General features: G+C 57.8%; 1 protein-coding gene across 8 annotated transcripts in view; it reads right to left on the bottom strand.

Annotated features, from left to right (window-relative positions):
* Slc12a7 (solute carrier family 12 member 7) overlaps positions 1-12,343 on the bottom strand; it is an 89,843-nt gene that overhangs the window by 9,809 nt on the left and 67,691 nt on the right. For all 8 annotated transcript variants that reach the window (XM_074077772.1, XM_074077777.1, XM_074077773.1 and 5 more), the window contains 9 exons: positions 11,957-12,075; positions 11,471-11,569; positions 10,849-10,968; positions 9,772-9,876; positions 8,146-8,314; positions 4,260-4,455; positions 3,651-3,820; positions 3,380-3,511; positions 1,369-1,476 (listed from right to left, as the gene is read on the bottom strand). In XM_074077772.1, the coding sequence (XP_073933873.1) occupies positions 1,369-1,476; positions 3,380-3,511; positions 3,651-3,820; positions 4,260-4,455; positions 8,146-8,314; positions 9,772-9,876; positions 10,849-10,968; positions 11,471-11,569; positions 11,957-12,075 (1,218 nt within the window). The remainder of the gene's footprint in view (positions 1-1,368; positions 1,477-3,379; positions 3,512-3,650; positions 3,821-4,259; positions 4,456-8,145; positions 8,315-9,771; positions 9,877-10,848; positions 10,969-11,470; positions 11,570-11,956; positions 12,076-12,343) is intronic.

Raw genomic sequence — 12,343 nt, 5'->3', positions numbered from 1 at the left:
TGCTGTTCACAGGCCTGCTCTGACCATGACACCCATCAGGCAGGGGCAGCACTTTCCAATACCTCCATGCCTGCTTCACATTTGAAGATGATACTGGGAAGCTGTGGCAGATGAGGCTGAGGAGCAACACAGGCTGTGCTGCAAGACATGCCCTCCATGGGATCCGGACAGACAGGACCTGGCCACCTGCCTGCCCTGTGGAGCCTGAGCCTGGGTGGATTAAGAGCCCACTGGGTGGTGCTGCTCAGCCTCAGCTTCCTCAGGTGGCAGTGTGACGTCCACTCACTCAAGTGTCCAAACCTTATATCCTTCGGCACCCTTGCTGTCCCCCACCCCCAGTCTTTCCCAAGTCTTCCAACAGAATCAGAACCCAAAGGCCACCCACTCATTGCTGGTCCATGCAGCTGGACGCTAACCACCGTGCTGCCTCTATCCTGTCTGGAGGCACCTCTACTTCAGGGTCTGACTCAGGACCTTCCTAGTCTACCCTCCCTTACTCTGCTTTTCCAGTCCCTACTTTATCAGGAGTTAGTAATTCTCCATGTTAACCTAGCCATTTGATCCATGGTGTGAGCTCTTTCTCTGGTTAGAGCTAGACTAAAACCCTGGGAAAACTGGCCCATTCCCAGGGATCCCTGCAGCCTGCAGGCATGTGACAGGAATGAGGCCACCAGGTCCTGCTGGACAGTGTCAGAGCCTGGCTGCTGCCAGGTGTCCATGGTAACAGGTCTCCATCCATAGACACACTGGGCATCCTTCCAGGGTCCTGGAAAGGTCTCCTGTAACCTCCGCTCACTGACTCATCCCAGGACCCGAGTCCTTCTGCCAGAGTAGACTGTGGTCACTGTTCTGATCCCAACCATCAGTCCACATGGGCCCATGTCTGACCTGTGACTGGCTGAGTCTCATGGACAGTGAGGTTCTGGGAAAGGGGGTGTTTTGTTCCCCTATGACCAATCCTACAGAAAACCATTCCCTCCCCCTGATCAACAAATGCAAACCCATGTGTGAGACGCCCACCTGAGTGTGTCCGGGAAGGCCTATGAGGGCACAGCCTTGAAAAGGCAGACATCATGTCTTCCATACCTTCCCCAGGTGTCAAGTGACCACGAAGACGCCAGCATTGTGGTCACACTGCACCCCAGGGGCACAGGTGGCCACACCTGCACTTCATAAACAGCCCACACCAAACACTGCATGCACCACACGCAGCCATCCATGGACTCATGGCCACTCAGACTCCACGTGTGTGCATGGGGAGCAGACAGTACCGACCACTCCCTTCACACACGCACCCCCCACCTGCTCTTGGACATACGGAGTCTGTGTTCTGGGAGAGCCTGGGGTGTCAGGTGCCTGACCACACACCTCTCTCTCCCGCTCGTTCTTGGACAGCTGCATCTGCTTCAGCATCTGGGATCTCTGCTCCATCATCAGTGTTTTCTCGTAGGTGAACGCAGAAATGTCATTTTCAACCTAGAAAGTCCCAAGGCACAGAAGTAAAGAGCATGCACAGAAAAATGCTGTCGTCAGCAGACTCCACAGGACATCGAGCATGCCTAAGCAGGGGACCGGTCACGTGTCCTGGGCCCTGCTGTCCTCCCCTTCATAGGAGTCACCCCAGTGCAGAGTGGGCCTAGGGAGCCACGAGAGTGACATGGGATCAATGGTCACAATCGGATACATCCTACCGCCCATCCAGGTCACCTCCCTGGGATCCTCTGACACTAACAGACAGCATGACGACAACACTGCCACTCCACAATGACCAAGAATGCTGGCATCAGGGCTCTGGACAGGGTGTGCCTGCCTTCGAGGGGCACATGCTCATAAATAACATGTATTGTGTTCTATACTCAGGTGAGCTCACCACCCACAGAGGTTAAACCCACAGAAAACGCACAGAGCACCAGGGGCAGCCGTTTTAGTACGGGGGACCTGGGGACCCCCAGTGTTACCTTCCACGCTCATGGCACCTGCGCCTGTTACCCTCAAGTACCTGAAAACTGCAGTCAGCCTGAACTACGACCATCAGTGACCCACACAGTCGGGGGACCACGTCCCTGGAGCAAGACTGCTGGCTGAGAAAGAAGGGAAGCCCCCAGGGCTAACGACCTACAGGACTGTGGCCCAGAGAGCAGGGGGCCTCACACACACTGCAGGTGCACAGGGACGGACACACGCTTGGCTCTGCTGGTCTCCCTGTCCAGCCCTGGGGCTGCCCTGGCAAGGCCCTCCTCTCCTCCCAGGGCCCAACCCTGGGCAGCTTCTGTTAATACATCACAAAGATGTTTTCTGACTGGAAATCAAGCCAATCGGACCTCGGAGAGCAAGTCCACAGAGAGGACCCATGAGCAAAAGCTATGGAAAGCCAAGTCCACAAGATCGGGATGGCCAGGAATGTCCAAATGCAAATGCACAACTCCCAACAGCAAGCCTGGGGTAGAAACGGGAGGAGACACCCCAGTTGTGCTCCCTGACCCATACAAAGCTGTGACAGAGCAGGAGGAAAACAAGCCTAGGACAACAGGCTCCCTGGGAACTAACAGGAGAACACACAGAGGCCACCAACAATACACAAAGGGAGGCCTGGCCTCACCTACGATTAAAGACACCAGTTGAGACAAGAGGCTTGTAAGCAGTGACAGCAAGTCGCTCTGTGGCCTGAGGTGGGGCAGTACCGCATGGATAAGGAAGGGAAAAGGCCCTTTGGGGACAACCTCCACCAACATTGTGTCCCCAGTAGTTCTGCCCCAGAGACAGGGTCACATGTCCACTCATGCAATGTGCAGGCCAGTGTCCACCAAGGCAATGTCCCTGATCATAAGAAGCAGGAGTAACCTATGCAGACCACGCAAATGAGCACACAGCACAGGTGAGTCAGGACCATCGAGGTATAAAGGACACATTGCTGCTCCGTCCAGGGCTGCTCAGCGCAGCAAGAACAGCCCTGGGACAGGCGCCAGCTATACGAGCTCCTCGTGTCACCCTCTCTCTCGAGGCATGGGGCATGTGATGAGTCCTGTCCTTAGATAACAACAATGGGCCTGACCTTGGTGACTCCATTCATCCAGACGAGCTGGCCATTTCCAGCTGAGGGAACCAGAGCCCGACTGGACGAAAGCACGGAGCCCAGAGGCCCCAGACCTCACCCACCAGAGGCTGAGTCATGTGCCGGGTGCAGAGCACAGTGCCAGGACAAACTGACACCCAAGCAAGCCAGGACATGAAGAAGGAGATGCCACCACAGTGGCGTCCTTCCAAGGCCACACACGCCAGCCAGATGGGCAGGTGGGGATGTCACACTGTCCCCGTGACCCCAGCACTGTGGAGCAATGCCCAGGTGAGCAGCCACCATCACAGCAGGCCACTCACGCACCATCTCCACCACCTCCACCTCGGCGCTGATCCTGAGGTGGTACAGGAACATCTGCAGGTCCTTCTTCATCTGGATGCTGTTGTCGTCCACCTGGGCCACCGTGAAGATACGCATCCGGCACTTGCGCCACACCTGGGGGAATGCGTGAGCGGGCGTCCCTGAGGGGCCTCGGGCAGGCCGTGCTGCGTGCAGCTGAGTTCCCCCCCAGGCCTGGTGGTCCTGGCGTGCTGACCTCCCCCACACCTCCTGTCTCCTCCCTCACGGCGACCACCTTGTGCTGGCGCAGCAGGAAGGGCAGCAGCATAAGCATGCCCCCATCGTGCACGATCCACCACACGTCAATGTTCCCATCGCCGAAGCGCTCCTGGTTTTGCGGGAACAAGTCGATGTTTTTGGCCACCAGCAGGGCCTGGTGTGCTGCTGTGGTGTCACGGACAGTGTCTGTGGAGAGAGGCAGCTGCAGCGGGTCACCCAAGGGCAGGCTGGACCCCAGGAACCCTCATGGAGGACTGGCTTCCTGCCCAGCCAGCGTGGACACACATGGCAGGGCGGCAGGGTCCCCGTGAAGCTACCCCTCCCCAACCCCCAATCAGGACAGGCAATTGGGCAAAGCCCTTACGTCACCAACTTCACCACGGCCTCCAGGGGACTGTGTGACACCTCTCCTTAGGGGACCTCCCAAGTGGGACCAAGGCTTGGGGAAGGGGAGAGGTGGCAGACTTTTAAGTGGCCGTTTGTTGTCTAGGGACAGCCTGGCCAGGACTTCACTGGCCCCAAACACATGTTCTTAGTCCTTGTGATCTCCAGACCGCAATGGGGTGTGATATCACACAGGCCTGAGGACACCACAAGGCCCAGGGGCCACGGCCGCAACACCCACCGACAAAGTTCTTCCACGAGAAAGGGTTGTCCGCCTGCTTCCAGGACTCTGGCCAAGCCATGAGTACAGTGTTGTGCCTCATGCCCCCGAGGCCGGCCGACTGGATCAAGTGGGACGTGCCATCCCGAAGGCTGGAGGACACCACCAGCTGGCAGAACCCTTTGGTCTTCTCCACGCCCATCAGAGACCGGATGTTCTGCAGGAGAGGGAAGGGTCAGCGTACAGCACCAAGCCCAGGTGAGGGGCCTCATGCCGGCTCCCATAACACTGTGGCAGTGCCACCCGGACACTGCAGCCTGCGGGGAGGTGAGGCCACAGGCTTGGCAGGGTAGGAGGAAGGTGAGCAAGAGAGAGCAGGCGACACCTGACCTCATGAGGCACGGCTGTGTGCAGATGACAAGGCCACCGTCGGGATGACCTTGAAGTGACTGGTCTTCACCAAACCGCCCACTATGCTATGCTAGCAGACACTGTGGGCCACTTGTTACGCGACCAGAACACTGAAAACGTCACTACAGCTCTTCTAAGGAAGACTGCATTTCTAGCATTCCGGGAAGTCATTAGCGGACAAGCTACAGGGAAAGCCAGTCACCACGGCCCTGTGCATTTTGCCCTTCTGTCACCACAGCCAGTATCTCCCGAACAGCAGGGTTCCAAAGGGACATGTGTGACCCATGCCATGCCATACACTAAACCAATGGCCTCTGGGTCTCCTTGGGGTATAGGGTCTCAGCCACAGGAGACCAGGTGACCATTCTTGGTCCTAGCACCTCAAGGAACTGCCCAGTTAATTTCACACTTGCATGGGCAGTGACCCCTTCAATGCCTGATTTCTTACATTTGGAGCAGGAATATCCCGCCATTGTGTCCTTGTCTCTCCACATCACGGGTTTGTGCAGAAGAACCCTTTCCCCAGGACAGGCCCTGCAGGGTCTCACCAGCATCTGACTGTGATGACAGAGGTTGGAGAAGGTGGAACCACTCACACAGAGGGCCATGGTCACCTCTCCCCCTCCTTATCGTGAGTTCAGCTGCCACCCAAGTCAGTCCCATGGTGACATCGCCCCACGTCACAACTCACCACAGCAGCCCACTGGCCCCTTGCACTCACCATTCCCCACCCTGCTCACCCCTCCTATCCACCTCCAACCTCACTTCCCGGTCACTGCTGCCATCCGCCCACCACCCAGGACAGGAACAGGGCAGGCGTGGGGCCTGCAGTCTTGTTCTCTTTTTTGAAGCCTGCTTGGGTCAGGCCAGTCTGAACACACTGCCCAAAGAGGAACCAGCTGGTGAGTAGGAAGAGTAGCATGGGGCCATGGAGACACAGCTGCTCCCAGAAGGGGAAGGAGAAGGAACTGTTCACAGTGGAGGGCTCGTGGAAGGGGCAGGAGGACTGCGTTTAGGTCCCTTGGGCGTGCCCTTTACCCACAAGAGGCCAACTCAGTGTGTGCACTACAAGGCTGTTTCTAGTGCCCGTTAGTGAGGTCGACACCCTCGGGTCCCGGGTACCACGGCCCCGGCTGTGCTGATTGTGCCCCACGCCACACCCAGTCTCAGGAAGCTGGGGCCGGAGCTCAGCTGACTTGGGCTGCTGAAGAAACATCTGCCAGGCCTGTAGCTCCAGGATGCCAGAGCTCTGGCCTGGCAGAAGCCCAGCCTGACGCCAAGGGCTGAAGCCTGGACACTGCTGTCTTGACTTATAGCTCAAAGCCCAGTGGAAGTCAGCACACCTGCCTTGAAGGCCATGGGCAAGGGAACTGCAGGTGGGAGGAAGATGTGACCTTCAGTCAGGGAAGGACAGGGTGGCTCAGGCACTGAGATCATTTCCTCACACAACTGGAACAGAGTGGAATTGTGACGAGTTCACAAGTCACAAAGTCACGAGTTTCTTACAGAAGGTTTATGATTTTAAAAGGTTTTCCCAAGCTGTTCTCATTTTTACACTACCAACTTACAGTCAGATCAGGTCACAATTCTAAACGGTGGCCTGATGGACAGGTGGGTCCCTGTCTTTGCTGCCTTTGCTGATCAGTGAAGCAACCACCCCAGAGGCCAAGGCCTTTCACACAGCCAAAAACAGCATGAACTCTGTTCCTAACTGAGATGGTCAAAGACTGCTCTGCTAAAACACTCTTTGAGATTAAAATTGTCCAGCCAGGGCTGGGGATGTAGCCCAGTGGTAGAGTAATTGCTTAGCATGCATGAGGCCCTGGGTTCTGTCCATCCCTGGGACTGGGGAAAATCTGACTATAAGCTACAAGTAAAGTAAAAAGGTTAAGAGCGCTCCTTCCCAGTGTGTCCGCAAGTGGAGGGATGCAAAGTGAGGTCAGAGGCCCCCATCGCCACTGGTCACTCACTGCAACACAAACACACTTCCAAACATGTTGCCATTGAGACCACACAGGACCACTCCACACAGGTCCTTAGACTATGCACATGGGGCAGCCCTATCCCCTAGGGTGACCTAGCATGAAGGAGACCTGTGGAAAAGGAGTGCATGTGGTGTTCTGCACATGGTCACAAGGAAACACCAAATCATTTCAGCACCCAAGGGGAGTAAGAGAGTGAAAGTGAGATTGCTTCCAATACTCGCAAGCAGGCCAGCTCCCAGAACAGGATCGCCTCTCAGACAACCCACAGGTTGCCATCAGGCACCTGTGGGTTGTGTCAAAAAAGTTCAGGGGCCAACATGAAGATGCTCGCCTAGGCCACTGGAACACAGAACATTCTGACGTAACTGCTATGTTTAAGTCCGTGGGTTCACAAGCAGGGCAGCAGGTATGTGCGTTCACGATGAGCCACAATGCTCAAAGAGGACCACTGGTCTCTCCAGAGGACAAAGGACCCATGGCGTCTCCAGTCTGCCTTGAACTCACTGAGCCTTGGAGTGGCCTGAGAGGCTGCTGGCCAGGTGAAGCCCCTCTACAACTCCACGGGATCCTGGCTCCAGGTCAGAATCAATGTCTACAGATGCCTACAATCTTCCTCTGAGCCACCCTCCCTCCCCGCATGGTTGGCCCAGGCTGAACAAGTTCTGAATGGGGCAGATGCACGGACAGCAGAGCGACTTGCACCAGCAAGACCAGACACCGAAAACTGTAGGAAAAAGTTGGCTCCTCACACTCACCAAGGAGGAGGCTGGGAGTTCTGAACATGGTCACCAGCTATGACTCACAAACAAGAGAGGCAAGAAAGGAAGTGTTCCCGACAATCAGGGCAGCCAGGTGTGGTGGGTGAACAGTCAGAAACCATCTCAGCTGAGACCACAGGGGGAGCAGTGAGGGAGGGGTCCGTGGGACAAGGACTCAGAGGACACGGGGATGACCCAATCGCACGGGGATGTGGGAGGCTGGAGGTGACCATGGAGGGCTCAGGAAACCACTTGCTCTGCTTCTGCTCATGTCACTAGTTTGAAGGCAGAGAAATGAAGGAACCGTGTCACCGGGCTGCCCGGCCACAGGCAACAGGTATCAGTAGCATCGCACAGGGGCAGGTTCTGGCCCCTCGCACCCTTGTCCTGGGCTCAGGTGGACAGACAGTAGACAGCATGTGGCTGCCACTGCCCAGCCAGTCAAGCGCGGGAGGGGCTGGCTGTACAGCCGAGTGTGACAATGCGCTGAAGGTCAGAGTGTCAAGGCTGGGCCTGAGCGGCCCTCGGCACCCTGGTTCTACAGCTTGCAGAGAGCTGTCTAGGTTTCTCAGGTCTTGCTTCTGCTCATTTCTGACCACAGCCATCTTTGTAGAAACAAACGGCAGTGCAACGTACAAAGCTCTGTCCTAACCCCTGGAGATGCAGGACACTCATCAGCCCTCTGTGCAACCCAGGTGGGAAACGGTCCAGCCCCAGCCCCCATGCGTTCACCTGAGACCCTGCCCTGCCTACCTCCTCAGCCCGCTGCGCCTCTGTGTGCTTGTCCAGGTAGGTGCCCTCCAGCACAGAGCCCACGATGGTCAGGCCCTTACCGGCCTTCAGCTGTGAGGTGAAGGACAGCAGGCGGGGGTGCTTCACACACTGCTCAGCATCCAGGTTCAGCATCACCAGGACCTGGGGCCTGGGCATGGCCAGGGCAGGGACAGCAGTCAGCACAGCAACACATGGCCAGATCATGACAGGTGGGACAGTGAGGCAGGAAGACAGAGAGGGCAGGAAGGATAGGTGAGACAGGAAGGATAGAGGGGCAGGAAGGACAGGGAGGGCAGGCAGGACAGAAGGGACAGGAGGGGCAGGTGGGGCAGGAGGGGCAAGTGGGATAGGTGGAGCAGGTAGAATGGGTGTGGTGGGCAGGACAGAAAGGACACAGGGGACAGGCAGGGCAGGCAGGACAGGATGGACAGGCAGGGCAGGGGGGGCAGGGAGGACAGGGGGGACAGGGTGAGCAGGAGGGACAGTGAAGCTTCTTGGACATGGGGGACAGTGAGACAAGAAGGGGCAGGTGGAACAGGAAGGACAGGTGGGACAGTGAGACAAGGACAGGTTCCAACAATGAGACAAGAAGGACAGGAAGCAGAGGTGGGGCTGTGAGACGAAAAGGACAGGCAGGGCAGGCAGGGTAGATGAGACAGGAAGGACAGGAGGGACAATCAGGGTAGGTGGAACAGGAAGGACAGGCAGGACAGGTGGGTAGTGCGACAGGAAGGACCGATGGGGCTGTGAAACAAGAGGGAAAGGCAGGGCAGGCAGGGTAGGCGGGACAGGAAGGACAGGAGGGACAATCAGGGTAGGCGGGACAGGTGGGCAGTGAGACAGGAAGGACAGAGGGACAGGCAGGGCAGGCAGGGTAGGCAGGACAGGAAGAACAGGAGGGACAATCAGGGTAGGCGGGACAGGTGGGCAGTGAGACAGGAAGGACAGAGGGACAGGCAGGGCAGGCAGGGTAGGCAGGACGGGAAGGACAGAGGGACAGGCAGGGCAGGCAGGGTAGGCAGGACAGGAAGGACAATCAGGGTAGGCGGAATAGAACGGGCAGGCACGACAGGAAGGACAGGCGGGGCAGATAGGACAGGAGGGCCAAGCAGGGTAGGCAGGGCAGGAAGAACAGGTGGGACAGGAGGGACAGGATGGACAGGATGGACAGATGGAGTAGTGAGACAAGAAGGACAGGTGGGACAAGAAGGATGGGGTAGGGGACAGGCAGGTAAGCATAGACACTGTGTCTGAGGCTCCTGGTGACTCCACTGGGAGAGCCCAGGGGCTGGGCAGACTCAGCAGGGACCTCAGGGCAGAGGTCATGCCCTTTGGGGAGTTGGCCTTCTGCCACTGCAACCCAAGTAAGGCAGAGGACTTGCCACACACTGCACCTCTGTCTCAGTCTCGCTGCCCATACTGCCAGTGGCCTGTTGGGGGTCCAGGACCTGCCCCCACAGACTCTCCCGTGGCCAGGCCAGGACCCCCACCAGCACCTCACCCTAAGGGGCTGAGGGCAGAAGCTTCTGAGACAAGGGCTTCCCAGAAGTAGGTCAGCTCCCTGCTCTATTCTGTCATATGGGGACCGGCTGCAGGCGTGCTCACCTCCAGTTCTTGGTGTGGGGGGGGCCGTGCTCCACACGCAGCAAAGCATAGCGGGCAGCATTCAGCGAAAGTCCTCTGATGCCATCGCCCCACTCCTTCTCGGCCCTGAGAGAGAGAGAGAGAGAGAGAGAGGAAGGCTACTTCATGGGTACATGTGGGCTTTCTGCAGACCTGTGACAGCTGGCAGCTTCCCCAGGCAGGCAGGGGCTCCTGGGCGGGACTGACCACCAGGGCCATCGGGGACAGGACGGGCAATGTGGGTGAAGGACACAGTGCTCTGAAGGGCAGGCAGCAACCTTGGGCGGAGCTGGCCAGGAGCCCAGGCCTCCCAGCAAGGAGTGACTCAGCCTTCCTCCTCCAGCCACCAGGGAGTAGTGGCAGACAGGTCCCTGCCCCAGAATAAGCAGATTGGGTCTCTGGGAAAAGCCCAAACAGCAAAGAGCCGTGGACATGGAGGTGAGATTGGGGTCCAGGCAGGAGCAGGACACTGTAGGCAAGAAGGCTAAGAGTGAACTAGAGAGCCCACCTCCCGCCAACTCGATTCGGAGGCACTATGTCAGGTTGGTCTTGGGGGTCTAGGTTGCAGACAGGGCAGCAATGATGGGACAGGGTGGCCATGGGTGTCAGGGCAGCCATGGAAGGAGGCTGGGGGGGTTGGAGGGACAGGGCAGCCTTACGGGGGGTGTAGAGAGGGGATGGAGCTCTGTGATGCTGCTCTTGGGGTGTGCCACCCTTGCCCAGGGTTTTTTTTCCTGTTTTGTGTACTTTCAGGGCTTTTTGGAAGTTTATTTTCCCCAAACAAACTCTAAGAAGTCGCAGCTGTTGTGTGCAAACACAGATACACCAGCTGATAAGCTGCAGCACCGCCCCCCTCCTGGTACCACAATGGCTCCCCTGCTGAGCACCTGAAAAACGTGTGGGCCAGCCTAGCTGGGAATGGGAGGGAAACCCTGGTCTCATGGCTTGTCCACCTGGCCTCACCAACAGCACCCAGACTTCAGCCCCACACCTGGGTGGGCGTGAGTGTGAGGGATGCGATGCGTCCTGCCTCTGGGCACAAGCGGATCTGCCACTCACCCTCGGTACTCGATGTACTTATAGAAGCAGCCGGCTATGAGCATGGCGAAAAGGGCGTAGTACCAGGAGCAGATGAACATGAGGGCGAGGCACAGGCTCATGCCGAGGAACGACAGGGTCCTGGGGGACACACGGCTCAGACGCTGGCCGGCATGGCCCCCAAGCAGTCCCTGAGTGGCTGCCTCACCAAAGTCACTTTTCCCTTTGTGAAAATCCTTTACACCAGGAAGTCAGCCTTATACCCAGTCACCCCCAAATCTAAAAAGGCTCCCAGGGGCCCCATCCCCACCCCTACCCAGCTGAGCTGCAGCTGAGGACAATGCTGAGCACCTGTTCCCCTCCTGAAGCGCAGGCAGCACCTCAGCAGCACGCAGAATGCAAAATGGGCTCCTTCTGCCCACGAATAGCCTCTGTGACTGAGGGTGAACCACACACCTGCTTAGAGCTCAGAGGCCAGGGACAGGCGCACAGCCTTATGGGCTTCTCTGGGGCTTGTTCCACAAAACTATAGTAAAGACCCAGCCGGGAACTTTGGGCACGGCAGCAGACGGCCCTAAGGCCCAGTGTCCTGGGCCTGTGAGTGCCCCCTGTCCCCCCGCGTGTCCACACAGCACAGCCTTACCAGTGGTAGAACTTGAAGCGTGGACGCCAGTTGGGCGTACGCAGCAGGGTCTGCACGGCGCAGGCCAGGTTCACAAACATGTAGCACATGAGGAAGAACCTGCAGCAGGAGACGCCGCACAGGCCTGCTGACCACCAGGAGTCATACAGTGGTCCCTGCCCTGTACACACCCTGCTCACCACTGCCCAGTGAGACCCTCCCTGTTCACCCACTACTGTGCCCCTCCACAGAGTCTCCCTGACCATCAAGTCTGCCTCCACGCAGGGCTAAGGAGCCTCGTGGATGTAAGTCATGGTCCTCCCACCCATGATCGCATGTAGTAGAGTCCCTGGCATGTCGGCTGCCTGTCCAGCCCCAGCTCCGTATCCACACACGTGACCACCTGGCCTACTGTGCCTGCCCTGTGTGTTCACTGCTTGACCCAAGCAGAGGAAGACCAGGGCCCACGTGGGAATGAGAAGTGGTTACGTCCCCACAGCCACTCACATAGACAGGATAGGGGCCACAGCGTCCAGGGAGGCAATGAGGATGCCGGTCTCGCAGATGAGGGCAGTGAGCAGCAGAGCCCATGTGGGCTCCCCGTTGGACTTCCCGTGGCCAAACACCTGCAGGGGGCGGAGGGGGACAGAGGGGCTGGGGCAGGAAGAGCGCCTCCCTCATGGGTGAGCTGCTGACCAGTCCTGTCTGCCCAGAGGTCTTCCAGATGTGAGACAAACAGAATCCCACATCTATATACATCACCAGATTGTACCCACCACGTCCAGGAAGAAAACCTAACAACCAAGAAGGGAGACCTCAGGGGAGCCAGCCCCACCACACCTGGGTCTCGCACTTCAGCCTCCAGAACTTCAAGAAAACACAGTTGTGTTGTGA

This window comes from Castor canadensis, chromosome 6 (assembly GCF_047511655.1).
Source record: "Castor canadensis chromosome 6, mCasCan1.hap1v2, whole genome shotgun sequence".
Lineage (NCBI taxonomy): Eukaryota > Metazoa > Chordata > Mammalia > Rodentia > Castoridae > Castor > Castor canadensis.
The sequence above is the reverse complement of the archived record's forward strand: the minus strand, read 5'-3'. Positions and strand labels throughout refer to the sequence as shown.